The sequence below is a fragment of the Petaurus breviceps genome, unplaced genomic scaffold, assembly GCF_028583685.1.
Source record: "Petaurus breviceps papuanus isolate PSGF00001 unplaced genomic scaffold, PetGlider_PUasm1.0 186, whole genome shotgun sequence".
Classification (NCBI taxonomy): domain Eukaryota; kingdom Metazoa; phylum Chordata; class Mammalia; order Diprotodontia; family Petauridae; genus Petaurus; species Petaurus breviceps.
Window position 1 is genome coordinate 58,773,587 of NW_027185798.1, and position 20,961 is coordinate 58,794,547.

At 39.2% G+C, this 20,961-nt stretch overlaps 1 protein-coding gene across 2 annotated transcripts in view; it reads left to right on the forward strand.

Annotated features, from left to right (window-relative positions):
* The window catches only part of DBT (dihydrolipoamide branched chain transacylase E2), a 62,036-nt gene extending 51,744 nt beyond the window's left edge, over positions 1-10,292 (forward strand). For both annotated transcript variants that reach the window (XM_069090530.1, XM_069090531.1), the window contains 3 exons: positions 2,625-2,816; positions 3,889-3,960; positions 9,511-10,292. In XM_069090530.1, coding sequence (XP_068946631.1) covers positions 2,625-2,816; positions 3,889-3,960; positions 9,511-9,678 — 432 coding nt within the window. In that variant the 3' untranslated portion in view covers positions 9,679-10,292. The remainder of the gene's footprint in view (positions 1-2,624; positions 2,817-3,888; positions 3,961-9,510) is intronic.
* The last annotated feature ends 10,669 nt before the right edge of the window (positions 10,293-20,961 follow it).

The window sequence follows — 20,961 nt, forward strand, 5'->3', positions numbered from 1 at the left end:
AATAACTTGATTTTATTTCATCTCCCCTATGTAAACTCTAGTGTTTTGATGAAAGTGCTTTTTAAAAAAAAATTACTGTCTAGTGCAAAAAAATCAGTATCAAATTTACACACACAGACACACACACACACACACACTCTAAATTAAAACATTTGCAAAGCATTGGCATAAAGAAATTTGTAGGCAAAACCAACTTTTACTTGTGTGAAAAAACTAGTTGTGAAGGTAAAATACCTGGTTTGGATTTTTTGTTTAAATATAAGACAACTTTGATTTCACCCCATAGAAAATGAAGGAAAAAAATATCATAAAGGAATCCCAGTAGCTCACAGTCAAAATGATTCCATTTCTCTCCCCAGGGTGTTTTAACTGCTCCCCTTCCTCTGGGGACAGTTCAGTCCTCCAGACTTATGCCACTCATCTTTGTTTTATACGCCCTTGGAAGGAAAATTTTGGGGGTATAGTGGGGAGGCAACCCCAGTATTGTGATGAGTCTCTCTTTTATCTAGACTCATATATTCCTCTGAGGGTCCAGTCTCTTCCCATCCTAGAAGGAAATTGAACTTGAGGTTAGAGGGGCAAACTGCTTCCCATTGGATTGTACCATTCAAAATACTCATAGTAATAGTGGAAAGCAAAATCCAGACCTTTTACTCCTCAATATCATGACTTTATTCCCTTTCACTCCTTTAGTTTCAATGTCCTATATTTAATCCTCTACTTCCTAAGGAGGGAAAATCAGTTCTAGAACTGTTAAACTTGTAGTTGCTAGGGAGTCATCTCTGAAATGCTCAATGCACAGGAAATCCCCCCCTTTATTTCTTTAAAATAATGTTTTATTTTTTTCCCTGATTACATATAAAAACAATTTTTAACATTTTGGGGGAAGTTTTTTGACTTCCAAATTCTATCTTTTCCTCCCTCTTCTTCAAACTTCTTGAGACAGTAAGCAATCAGATATATAATGTGTGCAATCATACAAAACATTTCCATGTTAGTAATTTTGTGGAAGAAAATTGACCAAAAAAGGTGAAAAAAAAATAGTATGCTTTAGTCTTTATTCAGACACCATCATTTCTTTCTCTGGAAATGAATAGCATTTTTCATCATGAATCTTTTGGGATGGTTTTGGATCATTGTGTTGCTGAAAATAACGAAGGCATTCATAGTTGTTCATAGTGCAGTATTCCTGTTATTGTGTACCACGTTCTCTTGGTTTTGCTCACTTTCTATCAGTTCATATAAGTCTTTCTGGGTTTTTCTGAAATCAGCCTTCTCATCATTTCTTATAACACAATAAAATTCATTACGATCATAAACCGCAACTTGTTTATGGCTGTTCCCCAGTTGATGGACATCCTCTCAATTTCCAATTCTTTGCCACCACAGGAAGAGTTGCTAAAAATATTTTTGTACAATTAAGTTCTTTTTCCTTTTTAAAAAATCTATTTGAGATTTCTGTATAGTAGCACAATCAAAGGGTGTGCGTGGTTTTATTGCCTTTTGGACATAGTTCCAAATTGCTCTCCATAATGGCTGGTTCAGTTCACAGCTCCACCAACAATGCATTTAGTGTCCCAGTTCCCCTCCAATATTTATCATTTTCCCTTTCTTTCGTATTAGCCAGTCTGATAAATGTGAAAGATGATACCTCAGAGTTGTTTTAATTTGCATTTCTCTAATCAATACTGATTTAGAGCATTTTTATATGACTACAGATAGTTTGCTTGCTTTATCCAAAAACTGCCTGTTCATAGCATTTGAGCATTTATCATTTGGGGAATGACTTGTACTCTTATACATTTGACTCATTTCTCTCTAGTTTGAGAAATGAGCCTTTATCAAAGATACTTGCTGTGAAAATTTTCCCTCAGTTTTCTGCTTTTTGGTTGCATTGGTTTTATTTATGCAAAAACTTTTTAATTTTATATAATCAATACTTTATATTTTATAATGCTTTCCATATCCTGGTTGGTCCTAAATTCTTCCTTTTTCCATAGATTGGCAGGTAGACTATTGCATACTTTCCTAATTTGCGTGTGGTTGCACCCTTTGTATCTAAATCGTGTGCCTATTTTAATCTTATCTTGGTGTACAGTGTGAGATGTTGATCAATACCTACTTTCTGTCATATCCTTTTCCAGTTTTCTCAGCAGTTTTTGTCAAATAATGAATTTTTGTCCCAAAAGCTTGGATCTTTGGGTTTATCTATCAATAAATTACTATAGTCATTTGCTACAGTGTATTGTGTACCAAATCTGTTCCATTGATCCACCTCTCTTATTTCTTAGCTGGTACCAAATTGTTTTGATAATCACTGCTTTATGATACAGTTTGAGAGCTAGTATGTGGTTTAGATTTTGGAACTATCTCTAGGGTAAGTGTTTTTGTTTCAGGGGCCTGGGAATTAGAATAGACTTAAAATTTATTTTAAAATTCAGTTATTTGGGTGGGGGTAGAAAAACAATGTGTTTTTTTTATATAAACACAAATATAGGGATCTGAGGGGGAAAAAAGCAGCTCCCTTTTAGGGGAACACAGGGAGGTAAAGTCAATCTTTCCTTAATTTGTTATGCAGTTGTTAACTTGGTGAAAGAACTACTGTTGCCATTTTTATTTTATAGGCTTCTCATAATATTGGAATTGCTATGGACACTAAACAAGGGCTTATTGTCCCCAATGTGAAAAATGTTCAACTCTGTAGTCTGTTTGAGATTGCCATTGAATTAAATCGTCTGCAGAAACTGGGTTCTGCAAATCAGCTGGGAACTGCTGATATCACAGGGGGAACATTCACATTGTCCAACATTGGATCAGTGAGTACTGTAACAATTAAAATATTCACATTTATGAATTGAGTCACAAAATTTTGGAATTGAACAGAATCAGGAATAAATCCTGAAAAGTATTTATTTATAGTAATACTAAATTTACCTCTTGCCAACTTTAACCCATTACTCCTACTAATCCTTGGGGCCAAGTACAATGCCTTTCATTCTTCTGTAAGACACACAACCTTTCAGTTACTCAGATTCTGTGGTCATTTCTGCCCAACTCTTCTCCACACTAAACATCCCCAGTTTCTTCAGCTAGGCCTCATATGGCTTGAACTTGGGACGAATGAAAAACCTGAGATAGAGGTTCTGGGTAATTAATAATCAATTTATTAATTAGGCTAGCAAATAATAAATTGATAGTAGTCTTTCTTGGTGTCCAAAGATAAACCATGGAGATCATCAGATGCTTAATACCTTTAGAAAAGTGGGTGCACCTCACAGGGGGATATCCATCCAGATTGGTGAACCATCAGTGAAGGGGCAGGCAGACTTTCAAATGGGGAGGTAGGCTGAAAGCCTTCAGCTCCTCCTACTGCTTGATACTGAGACTCAGCTGCCTTCGGCTACCTAGACAAAGGGATACATCTCCACCCAGACCTCTTAAACTGAACATAGGGGGAATAGGGGGCATGTGTGTGAACCTAATGCTTTTTAGAGGCAGAATTCACCCAGATTAGATTCTCTTTACACTTTCATCAGAAATAACCTCTCGCAGTTGGGTGAGGTCCTACCCAAAATTGAGGTGAATGTTCCTGGAAGGTTAGGCCAGTCTCATCATTGGCCCTGTCCTTCAGAGACTAGCTGACCTAGAATGCCTGGTCCCTGAATCAGGAAATAAAAAGAGAAAAAAACCTGGATCCGAATACTCATAATTGGTTATTATTATAAAATAGAAAAATAATCACTTCTCTCAAACTCAAGTCCCTGTGTTAATATGGAGGTTATGAATCTTATCTCTACATCTAAAATATAAAGTTATAAGTGTAAAAAACCTCTAAAATTCTTAAGAGTATTTTTTAAACCCCAATTTCTGTTCTTTTCTCTTTTTTAGATTGGTGGTACTTATGCCAAACCATTGATATTACCACCAGAAGTAGCAATTGGAGCTCTTGGAGCCATAAAGGTATAAAGATAAGTAACTGAGGAATGTGACACTAAGTAAATTTAATCCTTTTGCTAGTGGTAGAAACAAAGTGACCCTTGGTGATGTTTGTCATCACTTTGTAGATGTGGGTTTCTGAAAGTCACCCTGTAGAAGCTACTTATATCTGCTTAGATGCTGGGCCTGCACTTTAGCTCCCTACCATAGATAACGTGGTATTCTAGGTTACCAGTCAATCAATAAATATTTATTAAGTGCCTGCTGTGTTCCATACACTGTGCTAAATACTAGAATACAAAAAGAAGTAAAAAATAATCCTTGCCATCAAGGAGCTTAGAATCTAATGGGGAAGACAACATGCAAACAAATATACACAAGGCAAGCTATATACAGGAATAAAGAGATAATTAACAAAGGAAAGGTATGGGAATTAAGAAGAGTTAAGGAACACTTCTTATAGAGGGTAAGATTTCAGTTGGGATTTAAAGGAAGCCAGGGAGGAAGAGGAAGAGCATTCCAGGCATGAGGGCCAGCAAGAGAAAATGTCTGGAGCTGAGAGATGGAGTGTCTTGTTTCTGGAACTGTCAGGAGGCCATTGTCACTGGTTCAAAGAGTATGTCTTAGGAGTACCGTGTCAGAGGACTGGAGAGGTAGGAAGGGATTAGGTTACCAAGGACTTTGAATGTCAGACAGAACTTTTTGTATTTGTTTCTGGAGGCAATAGGAAGCCCATGGAATTTATTGAGTAGAGGGTGACAGGATCAGACCTGCATTTTAGGAAAATGACTTAGTGACTGTAGTGGAGGATGAATTAGAGTGAGGAAAGTCTTGAGACAGGCCAACCCACCAGCAGGCTATTACAATAGTCTAGTCTAGAGGTTGATGAGGGCCTGGGGCATTATTAGAGTGGTGGCAGTGTCAGAGGAGGGAAGGAGGAGCATTCAAGTGATGTTGCAAAGGTGAAATCAACTGGCCTTGGCAACAGCTTGGATATGGAAGGGGTGGCAGGGAGGAGGACAAGAGATAGTGAGGATGACTCCTAGGTTGTGAGCCTGCAGGACTGGGAGGATGGGGTGTTTACAATAATAGGGAAGATAAGAGGGGGGGAGATTTAAGGGGAAATATGAGCTCCATTTTGGACATTTTGAGTTTCAGATGACTACTGGACATACAAGTCAAGATGTCCAAAAGGTAGTTGGAGATTCAATATTGAAGGTCAGCAAAAAGTTTGGGGCAGGATAGGTAGATTTGAGAATCATCACCATAGCAATAGTAATTTAATCCATAGTCACTGATGACATCACCATGTGAAGTAGAATAGAGGGAGAAGAGAAGAGGACCTAAGGCAGAACCCTAAGAGATACTTACGGTTAAAGAGCATGAACTAGAAGAAGATCCAGCAAAGGAGATAGAAAGAGCAGTGAGATAGGAAGAAGGAAGACCAGGAGAGAGTGATGTTCCAAAAACTGAGAGAGAAAAGAGTGAGTACCAAGGAAGAGAGACTGACAAGCTATGTCAGAGGCTGCAGAGAGCTGAAGGAGAACGAGGACTGAGAAAAGACCATTGGCAACTAGAGACTGTTTGTAACTTTGAAGAATATAGTTGCGGTGTAATAAGGACCAGCTATGGTGATCACTCTGTGGATAACTGAGACAGTATAGATTAGCATATGGTAATGTAAATCATATCTTTCTTTTAAATATTATGTTTATTTTAAAACACCAAACATAAGTTATCTCATTACTGTATATAAGGAAGGAAGGAAATAAGCATTTACTAACCACCTACTATGTGCTAATGATTGTGCTGAGCACTTTACAGATATTTCATTTGATCCTTACAACAACTGTGGAAGCTAGGCGCTGTTCTTATATCCATTTTACAGTTGAGGAAACTGAGTCAGAGACAGGTAAATACTTGCCCAGGGTCACTGCTAGGTAAGGTTGTGAGGTTAGATTCAAATGCAGGTCTTCCTGGCGACAGGCCCAGTAAACCATCTGGCTCCCTGAAAGTGATGAAAAGCAGTGTTTTTAATGGAGGAAATTGGGTGGTCTTAAAAAAAAGATGACTTGGGCTCAAGTTCTGACTAGGAAAAATACTAGCTGTTGGACACCCCGGGTAACTCACTTAAACTCTTAGGGCCCCTGGACCTGTAAATCTATAAATTGTTGATCTTTATGTAAAAGAGAACTTCCGTACCATGGGTAGAAATCACAGGTCTATATTTTTTTAAGAATAGCATAATTTGGAGTAAAATTAAAAGAAATGAAAACACTTCTGTATAATTACACATCTCCTTTATTTATTTCTCCCTGTTGTTAATCACAGCTTAATCTAACTTGATTATCCTACTTGGAGAAGAAAGTCTCTTCTCCCAGCAGTACTTGGGAGAAGATCTAGACCCCATCTGTGCACAGTTTTCTAGAAGGCACCTTACAGGGGCTTTCATCTAGCCATTGATCTACTCACATGGAGGGTTAATGGCTCCCTATCACCATTAGGATTACAAACAAGCTCCTCCACCTAACATTGAAAGTCCTTTACCATCCAGTGCCAACCTCTTTCTAGCCTTATTTCATGTTACTCTCCTTCTCATACCCTGTTCCGATGACAGTAGAAAGTTGACTGTTCTGTTAGATTCAGATCTCCTTAGGAGAACAGACTGTTTTTTGCTTTTCTTTGCATTTCCAACCTTTTATCTGGTGCTAGAAACACAGTAGGCACTTAGTAAATGCTAGGTGACTAAACGGCTTTCTTGAGCTCTGCATTCCATCTCCTTCCTCATGTTTGTCTTTCAAGTCATCAAGCATAATGAAACACATATTATGTGCCAGGCACTGTGCTAAGTTCTGAAGATACAATGAAAAGTGTAGACAGGTTAAGTTGGAGATAATCTTAGAGGGAAAGCACTAAAATAGTGGAATGAAGTCAATGAAGCCAGAAGGAAGAGGCAAGGAAGGAGAGCATTTCAGCCATGGGAGACAGCCAGTGAAAATTCACCAAGGCAGGAAATGAAGTGTCTTTTGATGAAGGAACCCCAGTGAGGCCAGTGTCACTAGGTCATGGAGTGCAGGAGAGTAGGGTGAGGGACACTGGGAAAATAGGAAGGGACCAGGTTATGAAGGGTTTCAAAAGCCAAAGTATTCATATCATGGAGGTAATAGGGAGCCACTGGAGTTTATTGGACATGGTCAGACCTGTCCTTTAGGAAGATCACCGTTGGCTGAGAAAGGGAATGGAGTGGAGTGGGGAGAAACTTTTGGCAGGCAGATCCACCAGCAGCTATTAGAGTATTCCAGACATGAGGTGATGACGGCCTTAACCAGGGTGATTGCAGTGTCTGAGGAGAGAAAGGGGCATATTTGAGAGATGTTGCAAAGGCGAAATCAATAGGTCTTGGCAACAGCTTGAATATGTGGTAGATGAGAGAGAATGAGGTGTGAAGGGGTGTCAAATCTGACTGATTTGGGGAAGCTTTATCTTCAGTCCTGAATCTGCTTCCCTCCATTAACTTTTCAGTGATTCTTATTAATGTTGTCTTTCTCTTTCAAACTACTTGATATTTACTTAGGTGTATATACATCATACCCTCTAAGTAGCAAGGTATAAATAGTCATAATAATATCTGACATTTTTTGTAAAGTAATTCATATAATTTCATTTGGGTCTCACAGCAATCCTGTGAGATACACATTGCAAATATTATCCTCATTTTTAAAGAATGAGAAAACTGAGGTTTAGAAGTGACTTGGCCATGGTCATGAAGCTAGTGTCAGAGGTAGGATTTGAATCCACATCTTCCTGTCCAGTGCCAGCATTCTGTCATGTCACATTTCCTCTAGAACATAAGCTCCTTGAAGGGAGAGACTTTCATTGTTATCATTGTGTGCCTAGCATCTCACCATGGTAGAAACTTTGTGAATGCTTGTTCAACTGAATTAATTGTCTGCATGTTGGCCACTCCTCCAGCTCTTAGAAAGCCATAGCAGAGAAACAGTAAAAGAAAGAGGAAAACCATTGTGTACAGGTTCATGGGGGAAGGGGAGGGGGTGAATTTCCTTTTTCCAGTCCAAAGTACCTCTAGCAGCAAGTTTATGCATCCTCCACTCTCCTTCCAGATGGACTGTCGGCATTGGAATAGAACTGCTGGTTTCTTTACTAAGTTCTTTTAGTTTATAATAATTCGATGGCCTGTCACAAACCCCTATAACAACTTGCTTCTTCTTTTTTTTTTTTTAGAGAAATCAGATCCTTTCCTTCTGAGTATTTTGAAAAATAACAATATGCAGTACACGCTCACCATGTTGGATTCTGGCCATCTTTCTGTGTTTTTCAGGTCTCTCCATTCTACCTTTCCATCATCCCTAGAAATAGTAATCAGACTGATATCGCCATTCCTGGAGAGAATGTGTCAGTCATTTGTGTCAGTTGCTAGTCCTTTGACTTTCCTTGGCCGCTCCTCTACTGTGTGAGAAATTTAAGCTCCTTGGAGACAGAGCTGTCCTAAGTTTTGTATTTGTACTCATCGTAGTTGGCACAGTGCCTGGCACATAGTAAGGTCTTATTGTCCATGCCACTAAACAGTTTTTAAAATATGATTCTCTGACAAGATGATTTCTCTAAATTAGCATAGTGGATAGAGTGCCAGACTTTGGAGAAGACCTGAATTTGAATCCTGCCTCCATACATGCTGTAGCTATATGACTCTGGGCAAGTTGCTTAATCCATCAGCCTGTTTTCTCATCTGTAAAATGGGGATAATAATTGTGCCTACCTAAGAGAGAGCTTGTGAGGATTAAGCAAGATAATATATAAACAAAGCACTTTGTAAGTCTTGAAATATTATCACTTGATAGCCATAAAGAAACATGGAGATCAAAGGGTGGGGTAGGGGGAACAAAAACTTTCTTTTCCCATTTCCTAATTCTCCTGTCTAATGTTTTTGTTTATAATTATATAATAAATTTTAAAACAGGGGTGAGATCCATACCAAATCCCCCCAAGTAGAGATTCTTAACCTGAGATTTGTAAACTTGTTTCTGAACTATTTTGATAACATTGTCTTTCTTTTTTTAATATTCATATCCCCAGTATTTAGCACAGTGCACGGCACATAGTAGGTACTTAATAAATGTTTATTGACTATTGACTATAACTGTATTTCAGCATAGTTGGTTTCCTTTGTAACTCTGTATATTTTATGCAGCTAAAAACATTATTTTAAGATCTTCCAGAGAGGTCTACAATACAAAAAAGACTAAGAACCCCTTATTAGAGAATTGCATATTTCCCCAGAAGAATGGTATAATTAGAAAAGCTCCATTGAGTACAGAAAATATTGATGCCCTCTTAACTAAAATACCCTGCTTGTTAGAATACATAAAATAGAAATTCCTTGAATGATACATATAGATATGAATTTTTTTTCCAGCATAAGTTGATAGGGCCTCACATCACATCTTTTAGACTTCGCTGACACTATTAAGAGAAAAGATGTAGATAGCCCTTGCAGCCACAACTGCTTTGCATAGTTTGGAATTTGACCAAAATTTCCCCCTTTTTTATTTCTAGACTGTGCCTCGGTTTAATGAGAAAGGTGAAGTAATCAAAGCACAGATAATGAATGTGAGCTGGTCTGCTGATCATAGAATTATTGATGGCGCTACAATGGCCCGCTTCTCTAATTTATGGAAATCCTACTTGGAAAATCCAGCTTCTATGCTGCTAGAACTGAAATAAATATTGATTTGAAACATCCTCAAACTTTCTGGGCATCAGAAGAATGTATAAAACCTAGCTATGCTAGAACATGTTCTTTATTCAAGTTCGTATTATGTGAATGATTATATTACATGACCAAGATCCCATAGTAAAATGCCAATCTTTCTTACCATGTTGCAGCCTTTACATTTAAATAGGCAGCTTTATTGTAACTCTCTTAAGGTTGTCAAATTTTATAAAAGAGTGTGATAGGTAAGGGGTGGCTAGGTGGCGCAGTGAATAGAGCACTGGCCCTGGAGTCAGGAGGACCTGAGTTCAAATCCGGCCTCAGACACTTGACATAATTACTAGCCGTGTGACTTTGGGCAAGTCACTTAAACCCAATTGCCCTTCAAAAAGGGGGATAAAAAGAGAGTGTGACATGTAATATATCTTATTGTTGTACTGAGATCTTAAATGTAAGGGATACTGGCAGCAACAAGACTGACATTACTGAAAACTAATATACACAGTATGATATTTTTAACTGTCTCTTATGGGTTGGGAAAAGGAATTTATATATAACAATATTTCTTTGCCTAGTATTAATTATACAAATTCTTAAATAAAGTGCACTTATGTTTATCTTTAAAGATGTTCAGTGGACTTTTATTATTCAGTAATGTTATTTTCATTCCTGTAAATGTCTTATTCCTTATAAACACTACCTTAAATCTTAAAAGGGGGAAAGCTAAACTGATCTTAAAGGAATCCTGAAATTATATTTTATAACTAATTCCCCACTATCTGCCTTCTTTATTTCTGCAAGGATGGTACTGGAGAAAGTCATATAACTATGCCAGCTGGGTCCACTGCAGATGTGTTAACCTCATCTCAGATGAGCAGTCACTATTGCACGGCAACCCTTTTATTCTTCCCTAATTAATGATCACACTCCCCAGAGTAGTTTTTCCAACCTAACCTCCTCTCCTAAAGCTCTTTTTACCACCCTTTCTTCTCTCCTTGTCTCTTGACTTAGTGGGAAAATAGAGATATCTGCCATAAGCTGCTTCTTCTCTCCTTTCACACACTTGGGGTTCTAGAAAAACGGGCCTCCCAGCTGATCTGAGCTCCACATTCCATCACTTGTCCTCAAGTCTTTTTTAGGCTATCCTCTGTGCCTGGAATGCCCTCCCTCCTCACCATAGCTTCTCTCAAGGCTGAACTCTGGTGCCATCTCTGTGCTATGCAAAGACTTTTCCTCTTCTCCCCCATTGTTGGTGCTCTTTCCTTCTTCAAATTATTTTTAATTTTTTGTACACATATTGTATCCCCCAGTTGGATGGAAGCTCCTTCAGTGTAGGAACTACTTGCCATTTTTTGCCTTTTTTGTCTTGGTATTCCCAGTTCCTAGCACAGTGGCTTGCATGTGATACAAGGTGGAGCTAAACAAATGTTGAATTACCACTAAGTTCTTTAAGGATAACTATCTGATTAAAAATTTTAATGTTCTTGATCCTTATAAAACGAATTTGGGGATTCTTTAACAATCATCTCAATGCTGCTAATTTAAAGGAATGAATTTGGAGAAATTTGTTCCCTTCTTATATAAAAAAATCTTGTAGCTCTTCCTTTTACATGCAGCAACTTGTGCCCTTTCCCTCTGTTTGGGTTTTCACTACCTTCCTTGTTGCCCTCTGCTGAACCAGAGAACGTGTGATTAAGTTATTTAGTCACTAAGCATTTATTACTAAGCACTGGTAATAAGAATTCAGTTTTCCTTGTTCTTAGGAGGAAACTAAGTAATAGGGGAAAGACAAACCAAGGACAATTAAAGTGAAAGAGAGAAAGTAGAACAGACTTTGTTAGCTGGGGAAGTCCTTATCCCTGTGAGTGTTCAAGCAGATATAGATGACTAGCTTGTGAGGGATGTTGGACAGCGGGCTCATGCATCCTTGACCTAGGTTAACCTAGGTCTTTTCTAAGTCTGTAATTCTGTGATTTTAGAATAAAAATAGGTAATGATTGAGCAATCCAATAGATTCCCTCAGTAGTATTAATGGGAGCATAAGCCAATGTTGACTTTCATTCAGAAATACAAACTTGTTTTAGCTGTGCAATTGAATATCAGGTGCTAACTATATTGACTCAAGGTTTGTGGTACAAAAAGAAAGGCTTCATGTTCATATTAAATTAAAATTTTGCTTTATAGTTGGACATTTTAAAACCACTTAAAGAGAATCTGTGCAGAGGAGAAGGAGAGTTGACTTTGAAATGTATACAAATAAACTTAGTTTTGCACTTAATTCATTGTTGAAAAGCATATGGTATTGTATCGATTTAAAAGAAAAATTTGTGTATGTTTTGGAATGGAATCTTTCAATAAAATTTTTAATATTTTATATTTTCATTCTTTCAGTATTTGACAGTCTGTGATTGAAAAGGAGTTTAAATGATTCTGAGCTCAAAAGAATCCACTAAATTTGTAGAAAATTGTGTGAGAAGGAGCAGAGCCAAGATGGCAGAGTAGCATGAAATACAGCAATTCCCTCCCCCAAAACCAAAAACAAAAATTCTGAACAGATCTAGAAAATGGCCCAGGTCAAATCCAAGAAAGTCATAGTGATTCATTTTTCCAGCCCAAATCAGCATAGAGAGAGAGAGAGAAAGGCCTGTGGACACTGGGAACAGGTCTAAGGGTGCCCCACTCCTGTTCCAGGGCTCCAGGACCAAAACAAGCTATAAAAAGTCCCAGACTTATGCCGGGGCACCATGTGCAGGCTACTGGCTCACTACCCAACAAAATGATAGACTAGACATTTTCTCTGGTCCCCTTGACATCTCACATGTCTCCAAAACAAATTATGTGCCAAAGATAATAGCTAGCATTTGCCAGGTGCTTTACAATTATTATCTCATTTAGTCCTCACAGCAACCAAAGAGGCAGGTGCTATTATTATCCCCATTTTACAGATGAGGAAATTAAGGTAAATAGAGGATAAGTGACTTGTCCAGGCTCACGTATCTAGTAAGTGTCTGAAGGCAGATTTGAACTCAGGTCTTCTGACTCCAGACCTGGTGAGACCCAGGTGCCTCTCGTTGGTCATGCTTGAGGCGGCTTCTATACTGAATTCCTTCATTCAACATCCTCCCCCACTTTCTGAACCACTGGCCCAGAAGCTTCAGTTAGCCACCCCAAAGATGCCACCACAGACACAACAAAACCCAGTCCCAGGTCCAGTACCCCCTCCCTCTCTCCAGTGTCCTGGCAATCACAGCTTCAGGCTGTGGGAGTTTGCCCAGGATGTAACAGCTCACCAGCAGTATGGCAGCATTACAGGGGCAGAAGCCTTGTGGGCCCCTAGTAACCAGCCAACACCACAACTGATGCAGTGTTCCAGGGCAGAAGCTTGGGGGGGGGGGGGAGGCAAAGAAGGTGTGGGTGAGGAGGGAGGCACCAGCCTGCACTGCAAAAGATTTCTGCGGAATAGCCAGGAACAGAGAGAAAGGGGCAGGGCCATATCTGAGCTGAAAATCAACAGCACACCATATCCTGCCCTCCTCCTAGAACTTCAGAGAGCCAAACTACAGAAATCAAATCCATAGTAATGTTGAGTCAAGCTAAGGAACTGAGGTACAGAGGGAGTGGGACAGGATGCTGGAATATGTCAGTGTGTGTCTGTGTGTGTGTTGGAAGCGGGGAGGGAGAATGCATGCACTCCCCTAAGCCTGAGCTTCTCCAGCCAGTTCTGTGCCCCGCCCCAAAGTCATTTGAGACAGACCCAGACTGCCAAATAGTGAAATGCCCACCACAGGAGGAGGCCGAGACTTCAGTTACAGCCCCTACAGAAGTCACCATCAGAGTGGAGGTGAACAGACAGTGAACAACAGGGGGAAATAAAAGGGGCTGGGGGGGAGGTGAAATTACCAAAGGTCTTGAGAAAATGCAAAGATGTTGAACTTATTATTAAGCAGATAAATCAACAGAGAAAACATTAACAGCAGGAAGAAGCATGGCCACCAGATCTAGTAAAAAGTCCAGCTATATATGAATACATACTGCAGAACAAAGGAAAGTGATCCAGCACTTACAGAGAAAGAGGATCCTGTGGAATCTGAGGAGAACATGGAACCACAACATACTGTTCTTGAATGGTTGGAAAAAGAAATTACAATTATGAGAGCAGAATTTTATGGCCTGCCCATCAAAAATAATGGACAGGAAAAAAAAAAAACCCAAAAACGAAACCCTGGAATCTGCGATGGCAAGTTTCACCAAAGAAGCAAAAGAGAAAACAGTAGGTTGGGGGTGAAAATACATAGAAATAAAAGACAATCTAAAAGAGAATGAAAAAGTAATAATAAAAGAAAAAATATGCTCACTATGCAAGCAAAACACCATCTCAAAGACAGGATGCATAAATACAACTTCATAGAACCTGCAGAAGACCATGACAGGATTAAAAACCCCTTAACACCACAAAGTGGGAAATATTAGAAGAGAACTGCCCAGAATTCCTGAACACAGAAAATGAAATACCAACTGAAGTCATTCATAAATTGTCTCCAGAAGAAAAAAAAAAGACTGCAAAATCCAAGCTGTGGGAGTTTGCCAGCCTGTGACAGCCCACCAGTGGTATGGCAGCACTGCAGGGGCAGAAGCCTTCTGGGTTTACATTTAATAATTCAATTCAGAAACAGATTCTGTACATGATCAAGAGAAAGGTCTTCAAATACGAACATAAGAGCATTCAAACAACACAAGACTATTCTGCACCCACCCTTGGGAGAATACATCATTGGAGTTCTGGGTGCAGCCCAGGATGCCCTGCTTACCCTGCAAATCTGATACCAAACTCTAATCAGAGAAATTTGAGGCAAAGATTTTTCCCCCCATTTGACCACTTCCCTTCTTATTCTATGGGCATTCATTTTGTCTATATAGAAGCTTTTCAGTTTCATGTAATCAAAGTTAGCTATTTTATCTTTTGTAACATACGAAAATATTTATAGGTCTTTTTGAGGTGGAAAAGAATTGCAAATTGGGTATTTATCAATTGGGAAGTGAGTAAACAAGTTATGGTGTACAAAATATACTAAGGTAAGAAAATCCAGGCACTGGAGTAGGGAAACATGGTGGAATGCATTTGAGTAAAGATCAATAGAAGCCAAAGTAGAAGCAAAAATAGTCATGTTAGTGGAGTATTCTACAGATAACTTGGATGGAAAGAGTAGATAAGTTCAGGGAACAAATTAGATTGTAAGCTTCTTGAGAGCAGGGAATGCCTTTTGCCTTTTTTGGTCTCCTTACCACTTAATGCAGTGCCTGGAACAAAGTAGGTGCATAATAATGGATTGATTCATTGAGATCACAAGCCTGACACGTAAATAGGATATAATATTGAGGAACTCTAATTATTCAGACATCTTCTGGAACTTGGTGGGAAAGGCCCTGAAAGATTGAAGGCAAAAGGAAGAGGAAATGGCAGAAGATGAGCCATGATGTCATGGAAACAACGAACAGGAACTTGGATCCAGACTTAGAGAGTGGAGGATAGAAGTGTGGTCTATGGGGTCACAAAGAGTTGGAGCTGACCATGACTGAAAAACAACAAGGTGGAAGGAAGGAAGTGTAAGAAGATTGGAAAGGTAGGAGGGGGTCCGGTTATGTAGGACTTTAAAAGTCAATGAGGGACTACTATTCTAGATTTGTTTCTCAATTAACCATGGTTGTTGTGATGGAAATGACCAGATTCCAGGAGAGAAAATATCCCTTCCAGCTTACAGTTTGTTGTAGAGTAAAAGTCAGACATAGTGCATTATGGGTTAGTACTAGGTTTAGAGAGAACAGATTTCATAAGGTCTAAAGAAATACTAGGCAGGAGCCCAAGAACTAAAATCCTAGAAAACTGTCAATAGACAATCACAACTTCATGAAACGTATGTGAAAACTAGGTTTATTACAAGAGAAATGAATATGCCTGTGGAATCCAAAGAGTTCACAATCCAAACAGAAGTTTATTTATATCTGTAGGACAAGGGAAGGAGAAGGAAACACAAAACTCCACCTGGCGTGGGGGGTGGGGGGGAGGGAAAGTTTAGTAAAAGTGGAAAAAGGACAAAACTCCTCTCAAAAGGGAGGAGAAAAGCAATGGCAAAAGTCTCATTTTTTTCCTTTGGGAATTGCTAGACTATGAAGATAGGAGGATCCATTTATCTGCAAGGGACCCAGATGCATAAGCAAATTTCCCAGCCTGGCACAGACCAGCTAGCACGTGTTTTGCCTCCCAAGGACACACAAGGAATTGAGCTTGGGGTGCAAAAAACAAATTATGTCAGATAAAAGGTGGGGCTTTGTCCTTGGCACATTCAGGGCCTCCTGCATGCTCTGGGTCCAGTGTTTCTGGAAAATATGGCAACTCAAAAAGACAAGTTCAGGGAACCCCTTAACAGTCCTCAACAAAGCTAAGCTTGGAGTGTGAAGCGGGAAGGGTGATGGGGAGTTTTCAAGAATGAAATTCTGATGATACAAAGAGAAACACTATCAGGAGAAAAAGTGGGAGTTTTCTAAAGAGGCGGGTATCAATACAGAGAGCGCTCATCAACCACCTTTGAAAAAAAAAGATTTGCTGAAGATGGAAACAAAAGTAAGTATTGGAGGACCAATACAAAAGGGTGGCAAGATGCTGTAAAAATGTATAAGAGCTCAAAATGCCTGAGTTTTAAAAAGAATGTTAAAGGCAATGAAAAGATGTGTTTTTTGTTTATTTGTTTTTCAACTACATTGGGGGAAAGAGGTGGATTTTTTTCCCCTCTAGCACAGCCATAGGACTGGAGAAGGGCAAATGTCCCAATTTTCTTTTTTCTCTTTCTTTTTTTTTTTGCCTTTTTTTGGAGGGCAAATGGGGTTAAGTGACTTGCCCAAAGACACACGGCTAGCGGCTAGTAATTGTGTCAAGTGTCTGAGGCCACATTTGAACTCAGGTCCTCCTGACTCCAGGGCCTATGCTCTATTCACTGTGCCACCTAGCTGCCCCGAAATGTCCCAATTTTCAAAATAGGGAAGAAAAGAAACCCACAAACTATAGGCCAAAGAGTATGGCTTAAATTACTGGAAAAAGGTGTAGTTAGTGAGCATATAGATATTAGAACAGAGTTCCTGATGCCTACTCATACCCTCGAAGCAAGAATAGAACTTTGAGTGGCCAAAGAACTGACTTTCTAAACAACTCATTACAGGCATGCTAAATTTCTACACTAAGTTCAAAGAGAAAGAACCCTGACTTAGTTATAGGACAAAATCAATTAATTGTAAATAGGAGCAATAAAAAATGATACAAAATCAATTTAATCTTCTCAGGCTATAAATTACAGAGAAATGTTTATTCTGCATTGAAGGAGGGAGTTTATACATCAGGAGTTCCCCACATCTGTGATTTAACAGGCCTGGACTAAAAAAGGAACACCACTGAATATAACATGACTTTGGTGGTTAAGAGAATTTAAATATACATATTTACCACCAGCTATCACAGGCAGATCATTTGTCTTCCTATATGTCAGATTCATGTGTGTGTGAGAGAAAAAGACATTATGTAAAGCAATTTTTAACAGTATAAAGGGTCAGGTACTTTATATAAATATCAGTCACTTTAAGTAACTGGACATATCTGCCTTCAATTTCCCGTATCCATTATTACCCTTGAGATCAATGTTAGTCAATAAGCCTATATTAACCATCAACTATGTACCAGGCACTATGCCAAGTGCTGGGATGCAGAAAGGCAAAAAACAGACCTTACCCCTCAAGCAACTCACACTGCAGAGACAAAATGCCAACAACTTTGTACAAACAAGACTGAGACAGGACAAACAGGAAATGATCAACAAGGGGAGGCTCTAGAGGTAAGAGGGGTTGGGAAAGGCCACCTGTAGAAGGTAGGATTCTAGCTGAGACTAGAGGGAATACAGAGAAGCCAAGAGGCAGAGATGAGGAAGGGGGAGGGAGGGAGAGACAGAGACAGGCAGAGACTGCGACAGAGACAGAGAGCGAATCATTAAAGGAATGAGGGACAGCCAGTGAAAATTCATGGAGCTGAGATGAAGTATTTTGTTCCTAGAATATCTAGGCCAGTGCCACTTAGATAGAAGAGTAGGTGGGAATGGAGATGTAAAATGTAAGAAGACTGAAAAGCCTGGGGGTAGGTGGTGGGGGTGAGGGGAACCAAGATGTAAAGGGTTTTTAAAGACAGATTGAAGATTTTGTTTTCATTTGATCCAGGAAGTGATAGGGAGCTAGCTACTGGTATTTATTGAGTTGGGGGAGGGGTGGTGGTCAGACCTGCACTTTGGGAAAATCAGTTTGTTGGCTGAGTGGAGAGTGGAGAGTGGGTTGGAGATGCTTGTGGCAGACAGACTAAACAGCAGACTATTGCAATAGCCTAGGTAGGAGGTTCTTCACAAGGGTGCTAGCAGTATGCGGGTGACAGAGAAATATTCTCCTACCTAGAGCCCTTATCCAGTACCTATGCTGCTTACAGACCAAACATATCATTAGAAATTAAATAAAGCATTTAATTAAATCATATTGACAAAATATAACAGGAAAGTGCAAAATCATTTCTCATTCTCTAAACCTCATGTTGTTTATGTATTTGCTTTTTTCCTCAAAGTATCAGATGGCTTATCCATGCTTTTCTCTGAAACCTGGGTAAGGGATCAGATGTTTTGTTCAGTTTTTCACTCATATCTAATTCTTTGTGATCCCATTTGGGGTTTTTTTTGGCAAAGATACTGGAGTGGTCGGCCATTTCCTTCTCCAGCTCATTTTTCAGATGAGGAAACTGAGGTAAATGGAATTAAGTGACTTGCCCAGAGTCACACAGCTAGTAAGTGTCTGAGGCAGGATTTGAACTCACAAAGATGAGCCTTTGAAACTCCAGGTCCAGCACTCTCTCCACCGTACCACCTAGCTGCCCTAGCTGTCTATCCTCTTAATCTCTGTTCTTTTTACTTGCTAGACTTCAGAATTAAAAACAAGATCTCAAACCTCATCACTGATATTGCCAATCCTATACAATAGAGTAGAATTTTATAATAGTAACAATAATAACTAATATTCATATAGCACTTACTATGTGCCAGGCACAGATCTGATAGGTACTCCAGTCTGCTCTCCTTCTAAACTTTAAAGATAAAGCCCAAAATAATGCCCACTGTCATACAGAGTCAAGAACAGAATTGAGACTAAGAAGGACTCAAGTCTTCTGACTTTCAGGTAGGTACCGTACCTTCCTCTTATTACACTGCTACCAAGTTCTCCAGGTTTCCTCTCCCTGAGGCTAGGGGACCAGATGGTTTGTGTGTTTCTGATGTCATGATCAATAACCACCAAAGAGATCCAGACCCCAAATGACTACTTTGTCTTCATAAGGAATCTTTCTGTCCTGGATCAAGAGATCTTGTGCACAGAGAACTTAGAGACCATTTATTTACTCTAGCAATTTTTTTTTTTTGCCTTTTTTGGAGGGCAATTTGGGTTAAGTGACTTGCCCAAGGTCACACAGCTAGTTTTTTGTGTGTTAAGTGTCTGAGGCCAGATTTAAACTCAGGTCTTTCTGACTCCAGGGCAGGTGCTCTACTCATTGTGCCACCTAGCCTCCCCTTCTCCAGCAATTTTTACAGATAAGGAAACTGATGTTCCCCCTAACCTCTGTCCTAGACAAAGGATTCTCTCTATCATCTCTCTTGCTAAGTACATCAGATTCCATGGATTCAATTATTGTCTCTATTTACATGATTCCCAAATCTCTATCTCCAGCTGTGTAGTCTTTCTCCTAAGCTACCATCTCACATTACTAACTGCCTGATGAACATTTGACCTGCATGTCTTATAGGCATTTCAAACTCAAGATAACCAAACTGAGCCCATTATCTTTCCCTCCAAAGCTTCCCCTCTTCTGCACTTCCCAATTACTATCAAGAGTACCACCATCCTCCTAGTCATCCAGATTCATGACCTTGGCATCATCCTCAAAACTTCATTCACTTCCCCAATTGATAAATGGTTAAAGGATATGAGCAGTTTTCAGACGAATAAATTAAAATTATTTATGGTCATATGAAAAAATGCTCTAAATCACTATTGATTAGAGAAATGCAAATTAAAACAACTCTGAGGTACCATATCACACCTGTCAGATTGACTAATATGACAAAACAGGTAAATGATAAATTCTGGAGAAGATGTGGGAAAATTGGAACACTAATGCATTGTTGGTGGAGTTGTGAACTGATCTAACCATTCTGGAGAGCAATTTGGAACTTTACCCAAAGGGTTATAAAACTGCATACCCTTTGACAGATACAATATCACTTCCAAAGAGATTATACAAATAGGAAAAATACCCACATGTACAAAATTATTTATAATAGCAATTTTTGTGATGGCCAAGAATTGGAAATTGAGAAGAAGCCCATCAATTGGGAAATGGCTGAAAAAGTTGTGGTATATGAATGTAATGGAACACTATTGTTCAATAAGAGATGATGAGAAGGAGGACTTTGGAAAAACCTGGAAAGACTTACATGAATTGATGCTGAGTGAAGTGAGCAGAACCAGGAGAACATTGGACACAGTAATAGCAACATTGTGTGATGACCAACTTAAATAGACTTGGCTCTTCTCAGCAATACAAGGATCTGAGACAAATCCAAAAGACTCATGATGGAAAATGCTATCTACATCCAGAGAAAGAACTATGGAGTCGGAATGTAGATCAAAGTATATTATTTTCTCTCTCTCTCTTTTTTTTTTTTTTTGTTTCTTCTTATGGTTTTTCCCTTTGGTTCTTATTCTTCTTTACAACATGACTAATGTGGAAATATGTTTAATATGATCATACATGTATACCTTATATATGATTGCATGCTGTCTTAGTGGGGGGGGGAAGTGAGGGAGGGAGAAAATCGGTCTTAACCACAGATTAAGAACTTCTGATCTAGGGGAATCAGCATCCAAAGGGGCTTTTAGTGGCTATCATCGCTCCTCCCCTCCTAATGCATTCAGCCCTGGCAATTCCCAGTCTTTATCTTTCTCTGCCTTCCCTTTTCACATACCATCTAAAACCCTCCTCCACTGTGGTACAGCATCAGTATCCTCACATTTAAAGACAGAAGACCTGAGTTCAAATATAAGCTCTGCCACTTTCTATCTGGATGAACTCAGGCTAGTGATTTCATCTTTATGGATCTCATTCCCCTCATCTGCAAGAATGGTTGGATGTGATGTCCTCTAAGTTCCCTTCAATTTCTAAGACTATG